Below are 18828 nucleotides of genomic sequence, written 5' to 3'. Positions count from 1 at the left end.
GATTTTGTCCTTAAAATTATGCAATAGTACATTTAATTGTCCTTATTTAGAACAAAATTCAAAATTTTGAATCAAATGTGTCACAATTAAAAAATGCGGAACCAAAATAACACAAATTCTAAACTATAGAAACTATTAATTTAATTTGCCCTTAAAATAACCTATCTTATTCTGTATAATTATTTTAACCCCTACTTTTAATCGAAACGAAAGCGTAGGCTCACTCGAGTATTTAGACAGAGGGAATAGAAGGTTATAGAAGACGACTTTGTACCAGTAATGGGTGAAATCGGGAATAGAAGGTTACGAGAAAAATATAATGGTAATTAGATATCATTAAAAAAATATAATTCGTATGATTGAAGTTATCTCTTTTTATTTATAATTTGATTTTTTTAATATGATTAAAATTATATAAACATAAACACTTATAAAAAGAAAAATGTGATTATAGTTTGTTCAATGTTTCTAAATAATCTTTTTATTTACTATTTTAATGGTTCTTTTTTTCAATTATTTTTTTTTATTATGAGAATAATGTGATTGTAATTAGATAGCATTAAAAAAAATGTGATTTGTATGAGTGAAGTTATCTCCTTTTGTTTATAATTTGATTTTTTAATATAATTGAAGTTAGATAAATATAAACACTCAAGAGAGTTTTTAAGCAAAAGGGGGTTTTTAACCCCAAGGTCTGTGGGAGTTTCAATATCTCAATCTGAATTTTTTAAATTTTTTATTAAAAAAAAACTTAGCACTTATTGATTTGGTCAAAATCCCCTGATCAGCATTTATTAATTTTTTTCAATCCACATGCCTGTATTCATTGATTTGGTCAAAATCTTCTAATCAGCATTTAAAATCCTCTTATACAAATAACTATAGATACAATCTGTGTATAGTTACTGCAGTACCCTTTTTAATTTCTTTCATACACTATGGTCAGTGATAAAATTGTTAAATTATTTTTATAAAAAATCTTAAAAAAATATAATTTATATATTAAAAAAAATCTAAAAAAATCTAAATATTTATAATTATTCCATGCATAACACGGTGATAGGCTAATAATAACAAAATAAAAGGACAAATGGGCTGATTTTGCGAATCAACATCCTCTCTTTTATCTATGAAAAATGTCTCGTAGCTCAAATTTTGTGGCTCAAAAGTGGCTCAAATGGCCAAAACGACGTCGTTTTGGCCATTTTTATGTTGTTCTGTACTCAAAACGACGTCGTTTTGGCCATTTGAGCCACTTTTGAGCCACAAAGTTTGAGCTACGTAGCATTGTCGTTTATCTATTTCGTTGCGAGTAAAGATTGGTAGGTTGAGGTTATCGTGGCTCGATTGTCCCGAAATGTAAAACGACGTCATTTTATTTTATTTTTGTTTATTTTTGGTTTTTCTGCTCTCTTTTCTCTGAAACAGGAAGTTTTTTTTTTTCCTCTCTTCTTTGAAACAGAGAGAAAAAGGGAAGAGAAAAAAGAGAAGAGAGAAGGAAGAGAGAAGAGGCGATGGCAGCGTGACGGAGGCAATGGCAGGACCGTGAAAAAAAAAAAAAAAAAAAAAAAAAAAACGACGTGGTTTTACAATTTGCGACAATCGAGCCACGATAACCTCGAGCTACCCATTTTTATTCTTAAAGTGCATCTCACATCCTCAACCAAACAAACCCCGACACACAGGCATCAGTTACACTTTATCGCTGTATTCGTATCCTGCAAGAAAGGAAAGCAGGACTAATATGGACTCGGAGTTACAGTTCTTCCATTTCTTCCTCTCCTTTGAAAGAAACTTCTTTTCAATCTCCTCACTATCACCATAAAGCCTATTTGTATGTTTCTTTGTGCGTTCTATGCAACATTCATCTCTATTGTTCTAATTTCTTGAATCTATCATCGTACTTCGTTTTGAATCTCAATGGATGTGGATGGGAAAAGGAATTCTTCGCTGCCTTCGAACTACGTTACCCTGGTTCAACTCCAAGAGCGATGGCTCAAAGAACAGCAGCGAAAGCAGGCCGAGAGTGAGGAGGAAGAAAAGCGGAAGCAGAGAGAGAAAGAAGAACAGGAACGAAAGCGTGAAGAACTCGAGGATCAGATGAAGAGGCATCACGAGAATGTTGAGAGAAGCAACAAGACGAACACTGTGCCTCGTCGGCGGTTTAACGTGAATCGCGGGAATCAATCGGAGAAAAGTTCTAGAACGACCGGAGTGAGCGAGAAGAAGGCGGAGGAATTGCTAATCGGACCGATTGTGGTTCATGATGAGGAACGGAAAATCGATGAATCGACTAAAAATAAGTCGAAGAAGAAGAGAAAACCTAGCAAGGAGGAAGACCAAACCAGAGCTGAGAAGAAGATTCCGGTGGTTGTGAATGAGGGGAAAGGTGAAAAAGAGGTGAATACCAGTGAAATCAAGCGAAATGCCAACAATTTGCTGGTGAATGTTATGGATGGGGAGAAGAAAGTCCCGGTTGATCGATCAGTGGAAATCGGACGGAAATTGGATGATCTTTCACTGAGTGGTGGGAAAGGAGGCCATGGAAGATCGTCTGGGAAGTGCGATAAGGTTTCTGGAAAGTTCCATAGCCAGAAACTGCAGAAGCCAAGAGATTCAAACTTGGTATGGGTTAGAAAAGGTGAATCTTCTGGTGTCAGTGTTGCTTTGAGATCAGGTAAGTATTGATACTGTTCCTGTATATAATTCGAAGCTTTCCCAATGCTCTTTGTTTTGTTTAACTATGAGGTTTTGAAGTTATTAGCTACTTTAAGAATGCCCTTATATTGCAATTGTGTAGCAAGTAAACTCAGAACACATGCTGTGAATAAACAATGTGTTGAACATTATAATATTACATTTTATTAGTAGTTAGCTTGGAATTTTAAAAAACAGAAATGGTTGAGGGCTCGAAAAGAGGGGCTCGAATGGCCCGAATGGGTGTGCACTGGACGTCAACTGGGTGAAAAATTGTCCACGGCGGATGTCACCTTTGTTGACCGCGGCTGTGAGCCTTCTCACTGGACGTCCGCCCGGACGACCGACAAGACAAATTTCGAGCCATTTGTGCAGCCAACCTCCACCTAGCATTGTTATTAAAAGAATTGTATGCAGACAAAACCAAGTGAGTTAAAATCAAATTTTCCATTTCCAAGTGTAGCAGCTGATGAAATCTTTATGTCAAGGCAATTCTATTCGAGAGAGACAGATAACCATGGCATATGAAAAGTGTGTTTAATTTCAAATGCATGGGGTGAGTGGTTGTCATTGTTATAACTTTAGGGGTAAGTGTTCAGTGCCATTTGCCCTGCTAGAGGTGAGTGGTTGTCATTGTTAAAACTTTAGGGGTAATTGTTCAGTTCCATTTGCCCTGCTAATGTAAAGACTGATGCTACAGTTCTTCCCATTGAGAGTCAACACTAATTCTCTAGATTTTGCCTAATAAATTCGTGGCTGAAAAGTAATAATCTAGAAGTTTCAATCACCTCCTCTATTGGAGGCTTCTAGGATTTTTCTTGTATAGAAACTGACCTCCAAAGTCGGTTCAAGAACCTATATATATAGGAAGTATGGCTTCACGGGTGTGTGTGTGCTTTTCCTTGAGTACTCTTCTTGATTAAAGAGGAGTGCTTGGACAATGGAAAGCCTCTTTTAAGCAATAAATACTGCTGGAATCCTTATTGATTTGATGTCTAGCCTTGCTAGACTTCCAAGTGGTGGCCAAGACATGGCTTTCCATTTTGAAGTTGAATTCAAACATGTCTTATCATCTACTTCCCATCACATCCTTATAAATATTTCATTCTTTTCCTCACAACTTACTTTCTTCTAATGCCATAGTTTGAGCTTGCTTTCCCAGGGCTACCAAAAGATCTACCGCTGTAGCAAAGGACCCTAAAAGCGTGGGTCTCTTAAGAGAGAAAGAACCACCTATTTTCTTGGAGCATTTGATCCCCACTCTTCCCTTGGTCCCATCTGCTTCTCAGTCTCAATGTGGATTTGGCCCTAACTTTCAAGAATTAGAATCCTCCATACTTGAGCCATTATTATCCTTGGATAGAGAGTTATCTTCCTTTCGCTTCTGTAAACACACCAGATTGGGAGGGATATGCTTGGGTTCGCCTATTCAACTGTGGCCTCAAGCCAATTATGGGTATGTAGAATGGCTAGATAGAGTGGCTGCTGTCACGGCCTCTCGTTGGAAGGAGATTGTCATTCACAACATCATTATGTTAAGCCGTTCGGTTCTACTCTGAAACTTGATAAAGGCTTGCTGCTTGTGATTTCTGGCCTGTAACTACTAACTTCTTCCACTTTAGATTTGGAATAATGGCCTCTACCTTGCAAGATTTAGGTGTCATTGATGGCCTTCGTCCTCATGCAGAGGAGGCTAATGCCTTGATCTGCGATAAGAGTATCTCCTTCTTCTAGCCCAGCAGGAAAGACCTTTCCTATGGGTATTTCCTTTCTCAGAAGAAAAAGGAAGATATTGAAGTTACCAAGGAGAGGAGAGCACATATCTTTCCTCATCTATTGGTTGACCAAATTCATCTTTTGTGTCTCATCCAACGAAGTCACCAAAGACTCTGATCTCACGAAGTCCTTTTCTGCTGGATGAAAGTTAACCCTAGCGCCATTGGTCCTTGCCCACCTCTATAGAAGCTTAAAAGAGTTGGTAGATTCCTAGGCCTCGTTTGGAAGTTGGCTATTTTAGTGGGTTATTTTAGTTTTTGGCTATTTTATTAAGCTAAAATTTTTGTATTTGGGAAGAATATTAGATTTTTTTGTAGTTGGATGTTATGTTTGTGAGAGAAAAAGTGAAATGATTATGGGTTTGATGTGACATTTTGTCTTATTGGCTATTTTAACATATTTTGTCTTTTTGTGAATTTTAGCCAAAAAGGCTCAAATTTGGCTTCCCAAACACCGCCCTAATTTACTAGCAGAGTTGGACCCTTATGGTTTCTTCTACTCTGGTTTTGTGCCTTGTAATGACCGGAAAAAATTTAAACTTTTAATTTTTATAATTGTGCCCCAATTAAGTTTAATTAATCTTAATTAAGCCCACAAGTTTCCCTATTTATTTTAGTTTAGACCTCTGTTGGTTAACTTTCTATGCACCCAATTATCTTAGTTTGCGTGCACCAAATCCCGAGCCGACCTGGGGTCCAAGGGATAGACCCTCTGGTTCCAATAGATGATGTTAATGTGACTATAGGGTTGATCTTGTTAAATTATAATTTAATTGCTTATTGAGAAAGGCAATGCAACAATAGTCTTGAGTTGCATGTACTTAGGCCTAAATTGGCACGAGGTTCGAGAGATGGACTCTCCAAATCTGGTGTTAGATGTTAATATGTTAACACAGTATTATTTAATATCTTAGAGACATTTTGGTGAATTAGGAATTCCAATGCACAATTTGTCTCGTTATGTGCACATGCAAGATCGATCTGATTTGAGACTCAAGAGATGGCTCTCTGAGCCCAGTAATTATTATTTTTTTGTTATTTATGTATGCTTTATTTATTGTAGTTATATCTGCAAATTTCATGCAATTTTAGTACAAAAAATGTATAATTTTTGTATCCAAACTTCACAGATTTGAGCTAGGGCTTTGGAGGGAAGCCCAAAACCCTTAAATAATGCAAAATGAATAAAAATTAGTCCAAGAGGCGTCAACCAACCAGCCTCCTCTCTTTCCTCTTCTCTTCTTTTTCCTCTTTATACCCTTTCCTTGCACTTTGCTCCTTTACTTACACAAGTCATGAAGAGGAAAGGAGGCATCATTTGTTGTGCCAATCACATTTTAGCATATATAACCCTATAATATATGTACAATGGGTAAATTACACTTTGCCCCTTTCATGTTTGGCCACTTTCTCATTTTGACCCTTAAAATTTGTTTTTCCCCACTTTGGCTCTTCATGTATCAAGTTTTTCTCAATTTACTCCTAAAGCTAACTTATGTTTAAAATTAGATAGAAAATGCCACGATAACTGTCACATAACATAAAAAATATATTATTATATTGAGATTTGAGTTTGTTTAAGAGGTGTGTGAGTTATATATAACAAAATATTATTATGCCACGTGATTGTCAATGTGTCGTTTTCTGTCTAATTTTTAACAAACGTCAACTTTAAGAGTAAACTGGAAAAACTTGAAACATGAAGGGCCAAAGTGGGAAAAACAAACTTTAAAGGCTAAAGTGGAAAAGTGACCGAACATAAGGGTGGGCAAAGTGTAATTTAGCCTATGTATAATTGTATGGAATTGAAAATGGTGGGTTGTGATTGAGTTCATTATAACTAGATGTATTTTTGGCCTTTGGATTAAAGTTTAAGTTGGATTAATTAGGCGGTTAAGTTGTCATCTTTTGCAAGAGTTATACAAAGGTTAGAGAGAGAGAAAGAGAAGACAAGTTCCCTCTATTTCCCTCCCCAAATTGAGAGCTCTCTCATCCTCCATAATTTTTGGTTTTCTTCATCTTCTTCGTCGCATACTCTTAAAACTCTAACCCTAGTTCCACCATTATTGAACCTTGGGTGATTTTGTGAACTAGAAATCACAAACAAACACTTAGAGAGTGCCTTGTGAGCTTGAAAACACACTTTGGTGTTGGATTTGAAGATCAAAGCTTCAAGGCTTGGTGTGTTCTTGGTGTTCTTAGAGCATTCACCTTTGCTAACTCATTTCCTCATTATTTGTATTGAAAAATCTTCAAGTAAATGTAGGGGCTCTCTCATTTTCTTTTTAGAACAACATGCTAGGGTTTGTTTCAAATTAACCTTTTGATTTCATGACTTTATGGCATGATTTGGTATGAATAGTATGATTTAAATTGTTTTGATTTAAATCCACAAAATACACATGTTAGTTTACGGAACTTTGAATTAGTTTTTGAGTTAAAGTTAGATTTTTATATTCTGAACTTGAAATGTGTTTTAGTTGGTTGACTTCATGAATTTAGAGTATAATGTTGTCATGTTTCATTTAATTTCATGAGATACAATATTTAATAAATTTGGGGCTTTTTGTTCAAACATCAAAAAGTGTTATATATATCATATTCTAAGACTTTTGTTGTAAAGAACATAATTTTTGGACAACTTTGGATTTTTGTGAAATCTTCAAAGTGTTGGAAACTAGGAGAAAATAATGTAGTTATACTAATCATGGGATTGAATAGCTTAGTTAAAAAGATGGTTTGATTTGATTGAGGTTTGCTATTTTTCTAACAAGTTTTGCATACTAGTTTCTTAAATAAATATGTTCCTATGATTATTTTAATGTTTGATTTACTTTAATGGATTTGTTGGATTATTTAACGATTTTAGAGACTATTAAGGGCTAAAATGGTAATTTTGGCCACTTAAGGGTAAATTAACTTGGGATTAAAAATAATTTGGCCACTTAAGGGTAAATTAGTCCATTAGAAGTAATTTGGGTGAAATTCTTGAATTTATCATATAAGTGATTAACTTGGGATTAATTGGGGTAATGGTAAATGATGTCTTGAGGGCATTTTGATAATTTTTGATTTGAGGATAATTTGGTAGGTTATGCCTTAGGGGTATTTAGGTCAATCATGCCTTAGGGACGTAATTGTAATTTGACCCTTAAGGGTATTTTGGTAATTTGGGTCCTTGGGGACATTTTTGTCATTTCACACATAGCCAATGGGGTGTCATTAGTGTTACAAGGCAAACAAATAGCATGCAGCTGAGAATTTGCTAACTAGGTAAAAGTTTGAAACGGAAGCTTAGGAAATAGGGCTAGGGTAAGGAACTGGTAAAATTGGCTAGAAAGAGTATTGTTGACAAAAAATGTCCCATGTGGTGGAAAATACTCTGAAAAAGTGGAAATCTAACTAAGGCTTCGTTTGGCATGCAACACTTTTAGTTTAAAAGTCAAAAAGTTACTAAAAAAATCAAAAAGCCTATAACTTATACCAGAAAGTTAAAGATTCTCTTTTTTCTCTACTATTTGCACATCTTTTCGTACAAAACCAAAAAGTAATTTAAAATTTGCTAGTATTTTTTACCTCATATTTTAACCAAAAAGTCAAAAAGTTACTAAAATAGCTTGTTGTCAAACGAGGTCTAAGCATTAAATAATTGATATTGATATTTACTACACTTGGTTGTTTTTTGGGTGTGTCCCTGTATTATCAATTTTAGGGGCTTGGCCTGGGTTATAGGCTTATAGCCAGTATTGTTGTCCAGTATGCTTGAGGGAGATAGTGGATCCATCTATCTGCCGGTTAAGACCCCTAAACACTGCGTAATTTAGAGTGATATCCTCCGGTGGTTGAGGATGGAGTTTGTTTTTGGCATGTAGTTCGGAGGGAGCCTGGGGCGTGATAAGGGTAGAACCCGTTATGTACTTATTTATGGCTTGAACACAGTATGTGTTGGTAAGGCCAGGTTTATTGCCCTGTTGGTAGGTTGTTGACGCCCTATTGGCAATTATTGATTTCAGATTATTTCTTTTATTTAATTATTTTAGTGAGTTAATTAAGTAAGATGGACCTAATAAGATTAAGTTAATCCATAAATTGGGCATTTTATTGTATAATTTTACTTGTCATGACACTAACATGCTTACTTTAGTAAGAAATGAGATTACTTTTGGGTGAGTGTCAATACTCACTCCCCTGCATTGTGTAGATAGTGATGGACCCTTGCCGGCGTGAGCGGCGGGACGTAGTTTACTTTGATAAGTTTAGACCCTAGGTTAACATTGGGCCTATGTGTCTTTTTTACCTTTTTGTCAGATTATTTATGAATTAATTTTGGGTCTGTAATTTAAACATTTCTTTACATTATTGCATGACATACTTCATTTTATTGGTTTGTGTGCCAAGTGAGAATGTGTTTAGTATGTGAGAAAACACTAGAGCTTTTGAACTTAAAAGGTGATTTATTTCCAAAACTATCAAGTAGCACGCTTCCCAATGCAAGTCAAATTTTATCAAAAACACCTCGTTTTGTCACTTAAAGTTAAGTTAGGCTCAATAAAAGAAAAATTGACACATTTTCCAAACTCGTTTAATCTAAGGCCATTGGGCATGTTTTACGAGGCAAACCTTATTTTTGAGAATTTAATGAGAATTGGATAAGGAAAGTGCTTTCGAGAATGAACTTAGGGGTTATTTGGGAAGTCCTAGATTAATATACTTTTGATTTTTTACGAAAAAATGTAAAATGTGAATTGGGGTTGAAGTGATATGACCCAAATAAGATGATTGCGGCCCAAATAAAAGTATGTGCTAAAATAGCATGTGCTATTTTAGCACATGCCAAACAACACCTAAGTAATAAAGAGAGTTTTTACTTAAAAATCTCACGCTTAGGTTAATTAGTTTCCGCCTAATTTATTTTTGAAAATCGGGGTGTGATAGGCCTAGTTTCTTGAATTTCGTCTTCATCTCTCTTCATCAAATGCTAAACCAAAGTGTTTTGGACTTTCTGTTCAGGAAGTTGAACCAAAGGGATTTTCTTTTGAGAAGTGCTTTACCTTCTTATACCAAGAGATGGTAACATTTGAGAGCAAACTTTGGATCCCTTTCCCGTGTGTGCTCCCTTTTGGTTACAACCTCCTCCCTACCCAAGCTCCAAAATTTGATCTTAATCATAAGAATGTTTGGGCCAGCTTCCTCATTTCTAGAGACCTTCCATATGGACTATGTTTCACTCCTAAGGACAATAAATGTTGTGTGGAGTATTACAATGCAGCCCAGTTTGTGAGGCAATTCGGTACAACCCAACTATTTTTTCTCCCTTCTAATGTTTCTTACGTCTCCTAGAAGGATTCCTTCATTGGGAAGCTGTAACGATCAGGAAAAATTGAAACTTTTATTTAATATAATCAAGCATTAATTAAGTTTAATTAATTATAATTAAGCTCATAAGTTTCTCTATTCATTTCAATTTAGACCTCCGTCGGTTAATTTTTGACACAACTGATTGTCTTGGCTTGCATGCATTGATTCTCGAGCCAGCCCGGTACTCAAGGGACAAACTCTCTGGGCCTAGTAGAGTGTGTTAATATGATCATATGCTCAATCCTGTACAAATAGAATTTAATTGCTTATTGAGAAAGGTAGTGCAACAATTGTCTCGATTTGCAAGCATCAGGGCCCCAACTGGCATGAGATTAGAGAGATGGATTCTCTAGGCCTGATAATTATTAATTTTGTGTTATTTATGTGTGTTCTATTTATTTTAGTTGACCCTGTGAATTTGATACAATTCTAGTACAAAAAATGTATAATTTCTTTATACAAGCTTTACAGATTAGAGCTAGGGTTTTGGGGGAAGTCCAAAACCCCAAATTGTAACATTTTGAATATGTTTTGGTGTCCCATAGCTAGTTGGCTGAACCAAGGTGGAAAGATTCCTTCCCTACACACTCTTACAATACACCAAAGGGGAAAGATTCATCTCTATACATGTGCAATACATAATTATATGTGTGTGAGCCTTTTATATCTATATAATCCCAAGCAATTCAAATATGTGTGGTTAGGATTGTTTTATTTACTTGAAGATAAAATCTTGACCTTTAGATTTGTATTTTAATTAGTGTTTGATCAAGGGTTTGGCCCAATAGATTTTTGGAGCCTTGTCTTCATTCCAAGAGAAAGAAGAAGAGCAAAAACAATCCTTTTCCCCCTCTCAAATTCGTGGGTCTCTCTTCCCCGCCTCTCTCTAGATTTTTCTCATCCTCCCTCTAGAAATCTCTTTAGAAAACCTAGTGTGATCCAAGTTTGTCCTAGATTGTTATAATACTTTGGTTTGTGAGTGTATCAACACACTTGCGTGAGATTTTTGGTGAGTATTGAGTGATTTTTGGCTTTGGTTTGAAGACTAGTTTTGAGGAACTTGAAGAACAAGTGAAGCTCTTGGAACATCTCTCGCTTTCAACCTCTTTCCTTCATTTTTTAGTTGTTAAAGCTTCAAAGAGGTAGGGGTTTTTCTCATCTCTTGCTTAGAAAGCATGCTAGATTTTTATTTCAAAATTTATGGCACGAATTTATCTATGGAAGCATGATTAGTGTGTCTTTGTTTTAAACTATGAGTTATTTAGTTGATTCATGCCTTCTTGAGACACTTTTAAGTTAGAGTTGGATTTTTGTCTTGAAATCTCCAAGTATTCTTATTATGCTATTTCATGAGCTTGGAATACAATAATGTCATGCTTATCTTGAAATCATGGAAAGTATTATTTCATTAATTTAGGGCTTTTTGTTCAAATGTCAAAAACTGTAATCTATGGCATGTTTGATGACTAATGTTTATAAAGAACATGTGATTTGGACACCTTTGAATTTTTAATAATTATTCAAAGTGTTGAAAAATTGGGGAAAATGATTTAGTTAGATTAATCATGAGTTAAAATGAGTTTGTCTAAAAGATGGTGTGATTTAGAGTTGATTTACTATTTTCCCTATAATTTTTACCCTAGTTTTGCTTACTAATTTCTTAAAATATATGTTTCCATGACTATTTTATTATTTTACTTGTGTTTGTGAGTTATTTGGATTATTTAATGAATTTGGGACTTGTAAGGGCAAAAAGGTCATTTTGACTTTTTAGGGATAAAATAGTCATTTGGGAATATTTTGGATTATTTTATTGAAATATACCACTAAGGAAATTAACTTGGGATTAGTGAAGGGTAAAGTGGTAATCTTATGCTTTGAAGGCATTTTGGTAATTAATACTTTAGGGATAATTTGGTAAAATTGTGCCTTAGGAGCATATTGGTCATTTCACACTAAGAGCATTGTTGACAAAAAATGGCAAAGTGTTGGAAATTACTATCGAAAAGTGGGAATCTAACTAAGTACTAAATAACTAGTGTTGGCATTAGTTGTTTTTTAGGAGCGTCTTGGTATTAATGATTTTATGGGCTTGGCTCGAGTAATAGGCAGCCAATATTGTAGTCTAGTACACTTGAGGAGATAGTGGATCCAACTACCTGTAGGTTAGAATCCCAAACAAACACTACACAATATAGAGAAGTAGTAGCCTCCGGTGGTTGAGGATAGAGTTTTTTTTTCTGACACGCAGCTCGGAGGGAGCCTGAGGCGTGATTAGGGTAGGACCTATTATGTATTTATTTCCGGTTTTGACACGGTGTGTGTTGGCGAGGTTGGGTGTTTTCCTTGTTGGTAGGTTATTGACGCCTTGTTGGCGGTTATTGATTTCGGATAATTTATTTATTTATTTAATTATTCTAGTGTGAGTTAATTAAATAAGATGGACTTAATAAGAAGTTAGTTAATCCAAAAATTGGGCATTTCATTATATAATTTTCCTTGTTACGACACTAACATGTTTACGTAGTAAGAAATGAGATTACTTTCGGGTGATTTTCAATACTCACCCCGCCTCCATTGTGTAGGTACCGATGGACACCCGTCGGTGTGAGCGTTAGGAAGTGGTTTGTTTTGTTAAGTATAGACCCTAGATTAATTTGGGCCACCTTTTGTTGGATTATTGTATTAATTAACTTCGGGCCTATAACATAGGCATTTATTTTCATTATTGCATGATGTACTTTGTTTTGTTGGTTTACGCGCCAAGTGAGAATATTTTCAGCATGTGAGAGAACACTTGAGTTTTTGAACTAGAAGAGTGAATTATTTCAAAAACTCACACGGCATACTTCTCAATGCAAGTCGAATTTTATCAAAAACACTTTGTTTGCCACCTAAACTTAGGTTAGGCTTTATAAAGGAAAAATGGACATGTTTTCCAACCTCATACAATCTAAGGCCATTGGGTACATTTTACGAGATAACTCTAATTTTTGGAATTGAGTGAGAATTCGCTACCGAAAGTGATTTTGAGAATGAACAAAGTAATAAAGAGAGTTTTTACTTAAAAACATCATGCTTAGATTAATTAGTTTCCGCCTATATGATCTTTGAAATTCTTGGCATGACAGAAGCCGATTCTGGATATGTCTGAGATTGAGGAAGTTAGCAAAGTGTTTTCAAACCTGAAACAATCCTTGAAGTTAATTCCTTTCTAAGGGTGTTGGCAAATAAATTTCAACCAAATTTATGATAGATAAAATATCGTCTTGTCTCCCAAACTATCACTCAAAAATCAATTCAACCCTTATTCTTTTAATAATATCAATTTTATACTTAAACTATTCGATTTTGAATCAATTTTACCTCCACCGTCAATTGTTGTCTATAATCAAATAGAAGTTATTGATGTGGCGTCCAAACTTCATTTGAAATTTCATTTTACCCCCAAACTATTCCCAAAATATCAACTAGATCCTTGAATAAAATGAAGTTTGGGAGTCTAATTGATATTTTAGAGATTTTTTAGGGGTAAAATGAAATTTCAAACGAAATTTTAGTGTCACGTCAACAACTTTTGTTTGATTGTAAACGGCAGCTAACGTCAGAAGTAAAATTGATCCAAAATGAATAATGTAGGTGTAAAATTGATATTACTACAAGAACAGGGGTGAACTCATTTTTGAGTGATAGTTTCGGGGCAAAATGATGTTTCCTCTTTATGATAAGGTTCTAGATTCGATGGGATGAAATGATGACACTCTAGAATTTAAAGTCTTTCAACCTATACAAGTAAGTGACACGTGGAGTCTACCAAGAAGATGACATGTTCAGTCAAGCGACAACACATTCAGAGCCTACGGTGGAAATACCATCTCTAGAAGATCTATACAATTAGTGAAATATATGATTAGGTACCATAATGTCAATGTCATTCAAGATCTTCAACTGACACGTGGTTGTAGGACAATGTTTTCAATCAAAGGATGACATTACAAAGCCTACAACATGGAAGCTATAAAGGATGAAATGCAGAGGATGAATATAGTTAATCAAATATATGATTGTGCTTAAATTCAAACGTCATTATCATAAAGTTTGAAATTCAAATTGAAGATATATCTCTTATTATGTAGATGGCTCTCTATAAATATGAGGACCATCACACAAGAGGGTTCGAAACAAAGACGAGAAGAAAATGCGAGAAAAACTGAAGCAATCAAAAAGAAGAGAGAACGAGAGAATTAGCAACAAACTTTAGTACTCAACACTCAATGCGCTCAAGTGACACGCGGAGCCTACAAAGGACAAGGTGTTCAGGCAAAAGGATTACAATACGGAGCCTACAAGAAGGAAGCTATACAGGATGAATCCGAAGGATCAATATGATTAATTAGATATGATTACATTGTCGCAGTTGGATTTTCACTTTTATTAGTTGTTGGGGAAAATCTGAGTTTTTAATAGCGACGATGGAAATATTGTTTAGTTTTATTGCCTTATTTAGACCCTTGAAATTTATTTATTTATTTATTTATTTTTGAGTCGCCACCTAACATGGAGTTTGGGTGTGTTAGGCCACTTGGAAAATAGGTTTCTAATGAGCCAATACTTTTATATTTTCTGTGGGGTCTGTTTGTTTTAATGACTATCATTAATGGTTTGTGTGAATAAGAGATGAGTTTAGGGGTTTCTTGTTACGAGTAGGGAAGGTGTTAGGCACCCTACATTGCCTTTTCGATACTGTTTTACCTATGTTTTGCTGAAACATGTTAAGAGTGCATAAGCTTTGGTTTTTGAAATAATTTGTTTGTTAGTTTGTTAATTTTATTGCTAATGGAGATGAGAATGTGTTGATTTTATTAGTCTGCTTGTGGGCTTGATGGCAGTGGGTGGTTATTGGTATGAATATGCCTAATGGCAAGTGAGTGGTTATTGATATCAATGTACCCAATCCAATGTATGGGTAACAAAGTATAATAATATATAAATTAGTAGTTAGTTTGTCAGAAGTCTAGGCAATAATGGAAAATGAGTGAGAGCACTAATTAGTGCCACCACTACCCATTGCCACAGTGTTGTGTCTGTTTTTTTTTTTTTTTTTTTTTTTTTTTTTTTAAATAGTGGATGCCACATCATTAGTGGTTGCTTTAGAGCACCACTTTTAGTGGTCTCTATCTTTGTTGAGGCAATAATATATGTACTATATAATATGCTACAAACAATAATATAATATTATATATATTTACACATATATAGTGCTGAAAATGTAAATAAAAGACCAAATAAGTCCGAGCAGTTGTATTAACTATACATTCTTCGAGGGACGGTAGATATGGTAATATGTATATTTATATATGTATAGAGGTGCTAGAAATGTAAGTAGAGACCGCAAATGTCTGGGCAAGTGTATTTACTATACCTCTTGCTGGGGACAATTGATATAACAAAAACTATATTTCCAAATTTGTAGTGGTATTGAAATATAAATAAAGACCGAAAAAGTCCGAGTAAGTGTATTTACTATACATCCTGCTAGGGGTGGTAGATGTAATAATAATGTATTATTTACATATGTATAGGGTACTGAAATGTAAATAAAGACTGAAAAAGTTCGTGTAGGTGTATTTACTATAGATCTTGCTAGGGACAGTAGATATAATAATATGTATATTTACATATGTATAATTATTGGAGTTATTAGTGTTAGTGTTAATATGGAGAATTCTACCTCAACATTGATATATAATGAAATAAAATGAGAATCAGACTCATGAAATGCCAGATAATAATATTAATGCATTCTAACAAGCTAATGACGTTTAGGAATTATACCTTGTTTTGAATTGGGTAGAGGTTCGACTTGATTTGTTTAGATAGTCTTCTGCAAGTAGGGCAGAGATTCAGCTAGTTTGTTTGGATTGATCTATACTACTTGGGTGGGGGTTTGGTTTAGATTGTTGAGGTTGACCTATACTAATACCCTAGGAAGCATGGATAAGGATAAGGATAAGGATACGAGATACGGGTACGATACGAATACGATACTAATACGGCGATATGAAAAAAATCTAAAAGAATAGGATACGAGTTTATGGTCTTCTTTTGACGTGTCATAGCCCACACTATTTTTATTCCACACTTCTGAATAGTCAAGTGAAGAATTTGAGGGGGTGGCGAGAGGTGGTTGAATGCTTTGGGGGTTATGAAGCACGGACATAGACAAGGACATGGGACACGGCAATTTCAAAAAATGAGGATACAGATACGGCGGGGGACACGGCAAATTTTTTTTTTAATTATATATTTTTCTGTGTTATGTAGATTCATATGACATTTATCCTAAATCAAAATTGACAAACACTAACATAGTAACTTTAATTCAATAAATATAACCACTACATTTAAACAAATTAATAGATCATCCATTCATAAAAAAGTCATAATAAACGATAATAAGAACTAAGACGAGAAGGGAAAAACATTCCATATCCAACAATATTCTTCACAAAAGCACTAAATAAGAGGCAAAAAAAAAAAAAAAGTGAGCCCCGCCGTGTCCCATGCCTTGTCCCGATATGGATACGCGTGTCTCCGCCGTGTCTCCTATAAAAAAATCATTAAATTAAAGGGACATGCCATCTGGCGTGTCCAGTACATGTCCCCGGCTTGTCTGTGTGTCGGACACCGCCACAGCACCGATTTTGGAGTGTCCATGCTTCATAGGTTGGGGGTGGTAGTTGGTCACTGTGAGGTGGTAGGAGGGAGTGCTAGGGTTAGGGTTTTTAGATTGATTTGGGGAACAAATTAAAAGTAAGGCCATATTTGTCATTTATGTTGTATTTTGCTTTTAATTTAAATTATTTTCCCATACCACCTCGCACATTGTGACATGATGTCAGTTAATTTGAATGGCATTAGTAATGGTAGGGAGATAAAATGCAAAATGGCCAAAATCATATGAGGGATTTTTATTATTTTTAAACATGAGAGGGGAAGTGCTCCATGACCATATCACAATGGGTAAAATGAATTTTGGACTAGATTTTATAAAATTACATAAGATTTAAGTATCATAGATAGATTGAGAAACTGAAGAGGGAGATACATAGAGCTTAAGAGAATTTTAATATGATTATTGTACAATTATAATCCTTCGTATGGAAAACTAATTTTACATTGTTATTTGGAACAAAATTCACTTTGCCCCCTTAAATTATCGCACTTGTGTGCTACAGCTGGTTGTATTTTGTGTTTTATTAAATATTTTCTAAACAATTGGTCCTGCTTTGTTGCATGATAGCTGGATATTTGTCTCTCTGTTTGTCTCTGTACTATGGGAAAAAGTGAATGAACACCATCAATTAATCACGTGTGCCGAAAAATGTGATATTCTGTCAAAAGATATTAAACACTTTAACGATGTAGGATAAAGTGAACTAATGTCAGTAGTTTAAGGGGATAATTGTTCAAATTGATAGTTTAAAGGGTAAAGGAACACAACTGTGACAGTTTGAGGGGCACAAAGCTCTCAAATTCAATCTTGAAATCCATATATAAACTATTATATCTGAATTTAAGCTATTCTCCTTGAATGATTAGTGTCTAAATCCATTCATTTCAAAATCATAAATCCAAATACAACCTTATTGATTCAGAAATTACACTGGTTGATCAGTGTTCTCTAGATTCAGCATCTGTAGTTAGTAATACCATCCTCTTCAATTGATTTATGCTCCACTAATTTGCGACAAACGGGAAGAACCTTCCACTCAGCAATTAAATTAATTATTAACAAAATACTCTCCTATTGAACAATGCAATCTCCCTTCTCCATTTGAAAGTGGAACATTTTTGTATTCAGGTGTGGTGGTGAAGGCTGGAGAAAGCCAGAAGAAACCAGTACAGATGGGGCCGAAGGAAACTGGTTGGAGAGAGTGGCCAAAAGAAAGCCGTTGGAGAGAAAGGCCAAAGGAAAGAGGTTGGAGAGAGTAACCGAAAGCATTTCTTGTATGTGTCCATTACTGTTTACTAATGCATTTAGACATGGAAACAAAGAATTTAGACATGTTCTGTTGTTTTGTTTTGTAACAGATCGAGTTGGCGCTGCTGGAAATGTCAACAATTTTCATCAATGCAGCATATAGTTTTATCAGTTATGTGCTCTTCTTTTTGTACAGGTTCATGTTTGTTGATAGTAACTTGAACTTGGTACCCCTTTCTGAACAATTATCAAAACATTGATGTTTGCTTATTGACAATGGATGTTGAAGACCACTGGCAGTTAAATGTGGTTGCTGGTGTACTCTTCCTTGTCTCTGTTGTGATTCCAATAGGAAATCATTCAGGAGAATTATCAAGTGAATGAATGCTTGGGCCATTGTTTCAATGGTAGATGCCAGGTCTGCTTGAAAACTTGTCATCCTGGTGATAGTTCTGCATTTAACTAGTTTTTGTTTTTTGTTTTTTCTTGATTGTCTATGTAGCATGGATGTCTTAGAAGGTGTCGTGGCCTTTTTTTTTTTTTTTTTTTTTTTTTTTTTTTTTTTTTAAGACCAGAGAGATGGAAAGGGAATCCCAGGACTTGATATGGCCTTGGTCTGAATGCAGTTGGTTTGAATTTTACTGTGGTCCTTCATGCAACAGCTTCTGCAGGACTTGGTCTTCTTAGATGTTGCAATTTGAATAGTTTCAGAACAAAATACATATTAGGCTTCTCTTTCTTTTACTGGGACATTCTCTACCACAGTACTATTTGATCCAATCCTGTTCACATGCATTTTAGATGGGTACATATTTTTTGAAACAATCCTGGTCCATGTGTGTAATGCCGAAAATTATTCAATATTTTCAAAGTTAGCACAGTGATATATACATTGTGGTACTTATGACGAATGAAATTACGCAAAATAAGATGAATTGGGACCTTGTCCCTCAATCAACCGATAAAGGTAGGGCTAATCGGTTTTACTCATCCCATTATTAGTGTTCTTATTGA

At 35.0% G+C, this 18828-nt stretch overlaps 1 protein-coding gene across 2 annotated transcripts; it reads left to right on the top strand.

The window, feature by feature from the left end:
• The first annotated feature begins 1340 nt into the window (after window positions 1-1340).
• Window positions 1341-18252, top strand: LOC145816232 (uncharacterized). 2 transcript variants are annotated; one of them, XM_082912543.1, is made up of 3 exons: window positions 1341-2677; window positions 17695-17840; window positions 17925-18252. In XM_082912543.1, exons 1-2 carry the CDS (start codon window positions 1921-1923, stop codon window positions 17823-17825), a joined length of 888 nt encoding a protein of 295 aa, XP_082768669.1. In that variant the 5' UTR covers window positions 1341-1920; the 3' UTR covers window positions 17826-17840; window positions 17925-18252. The 2 variants fall into 2 exon arrangements, with proteins under 2 accessions (XP_082768669.1, XP_082768670.1); XM_082912544.1 differs by having other exon boundaries at window positions 1462-2677; window positions 17896-18252.
• Window positions 18253-18828: the final 576 nt, after the last annotated feature.

The sequence above is a fragment of the Camellia sinensis genome, unplaced genomic scaffold, assembly GCF_055761805.1.
Source record: "Camellia sinensis isolate YWXY unplaced genomic scaffold, ASM5576180v1 Unanchor3, whole genome shotgun sequence".
NCBI classification, from domain to species: Eukaryota; Viridiplantae; Streptophyta; class Magnoliopsida; order Ericales; family Theaceae; genus Camellia; species Camellia sinensis.
Note: the sequence above shows the minus strand (reverse complement) of the source record. Positions and strands in the feature narration are given on the sequence as shown.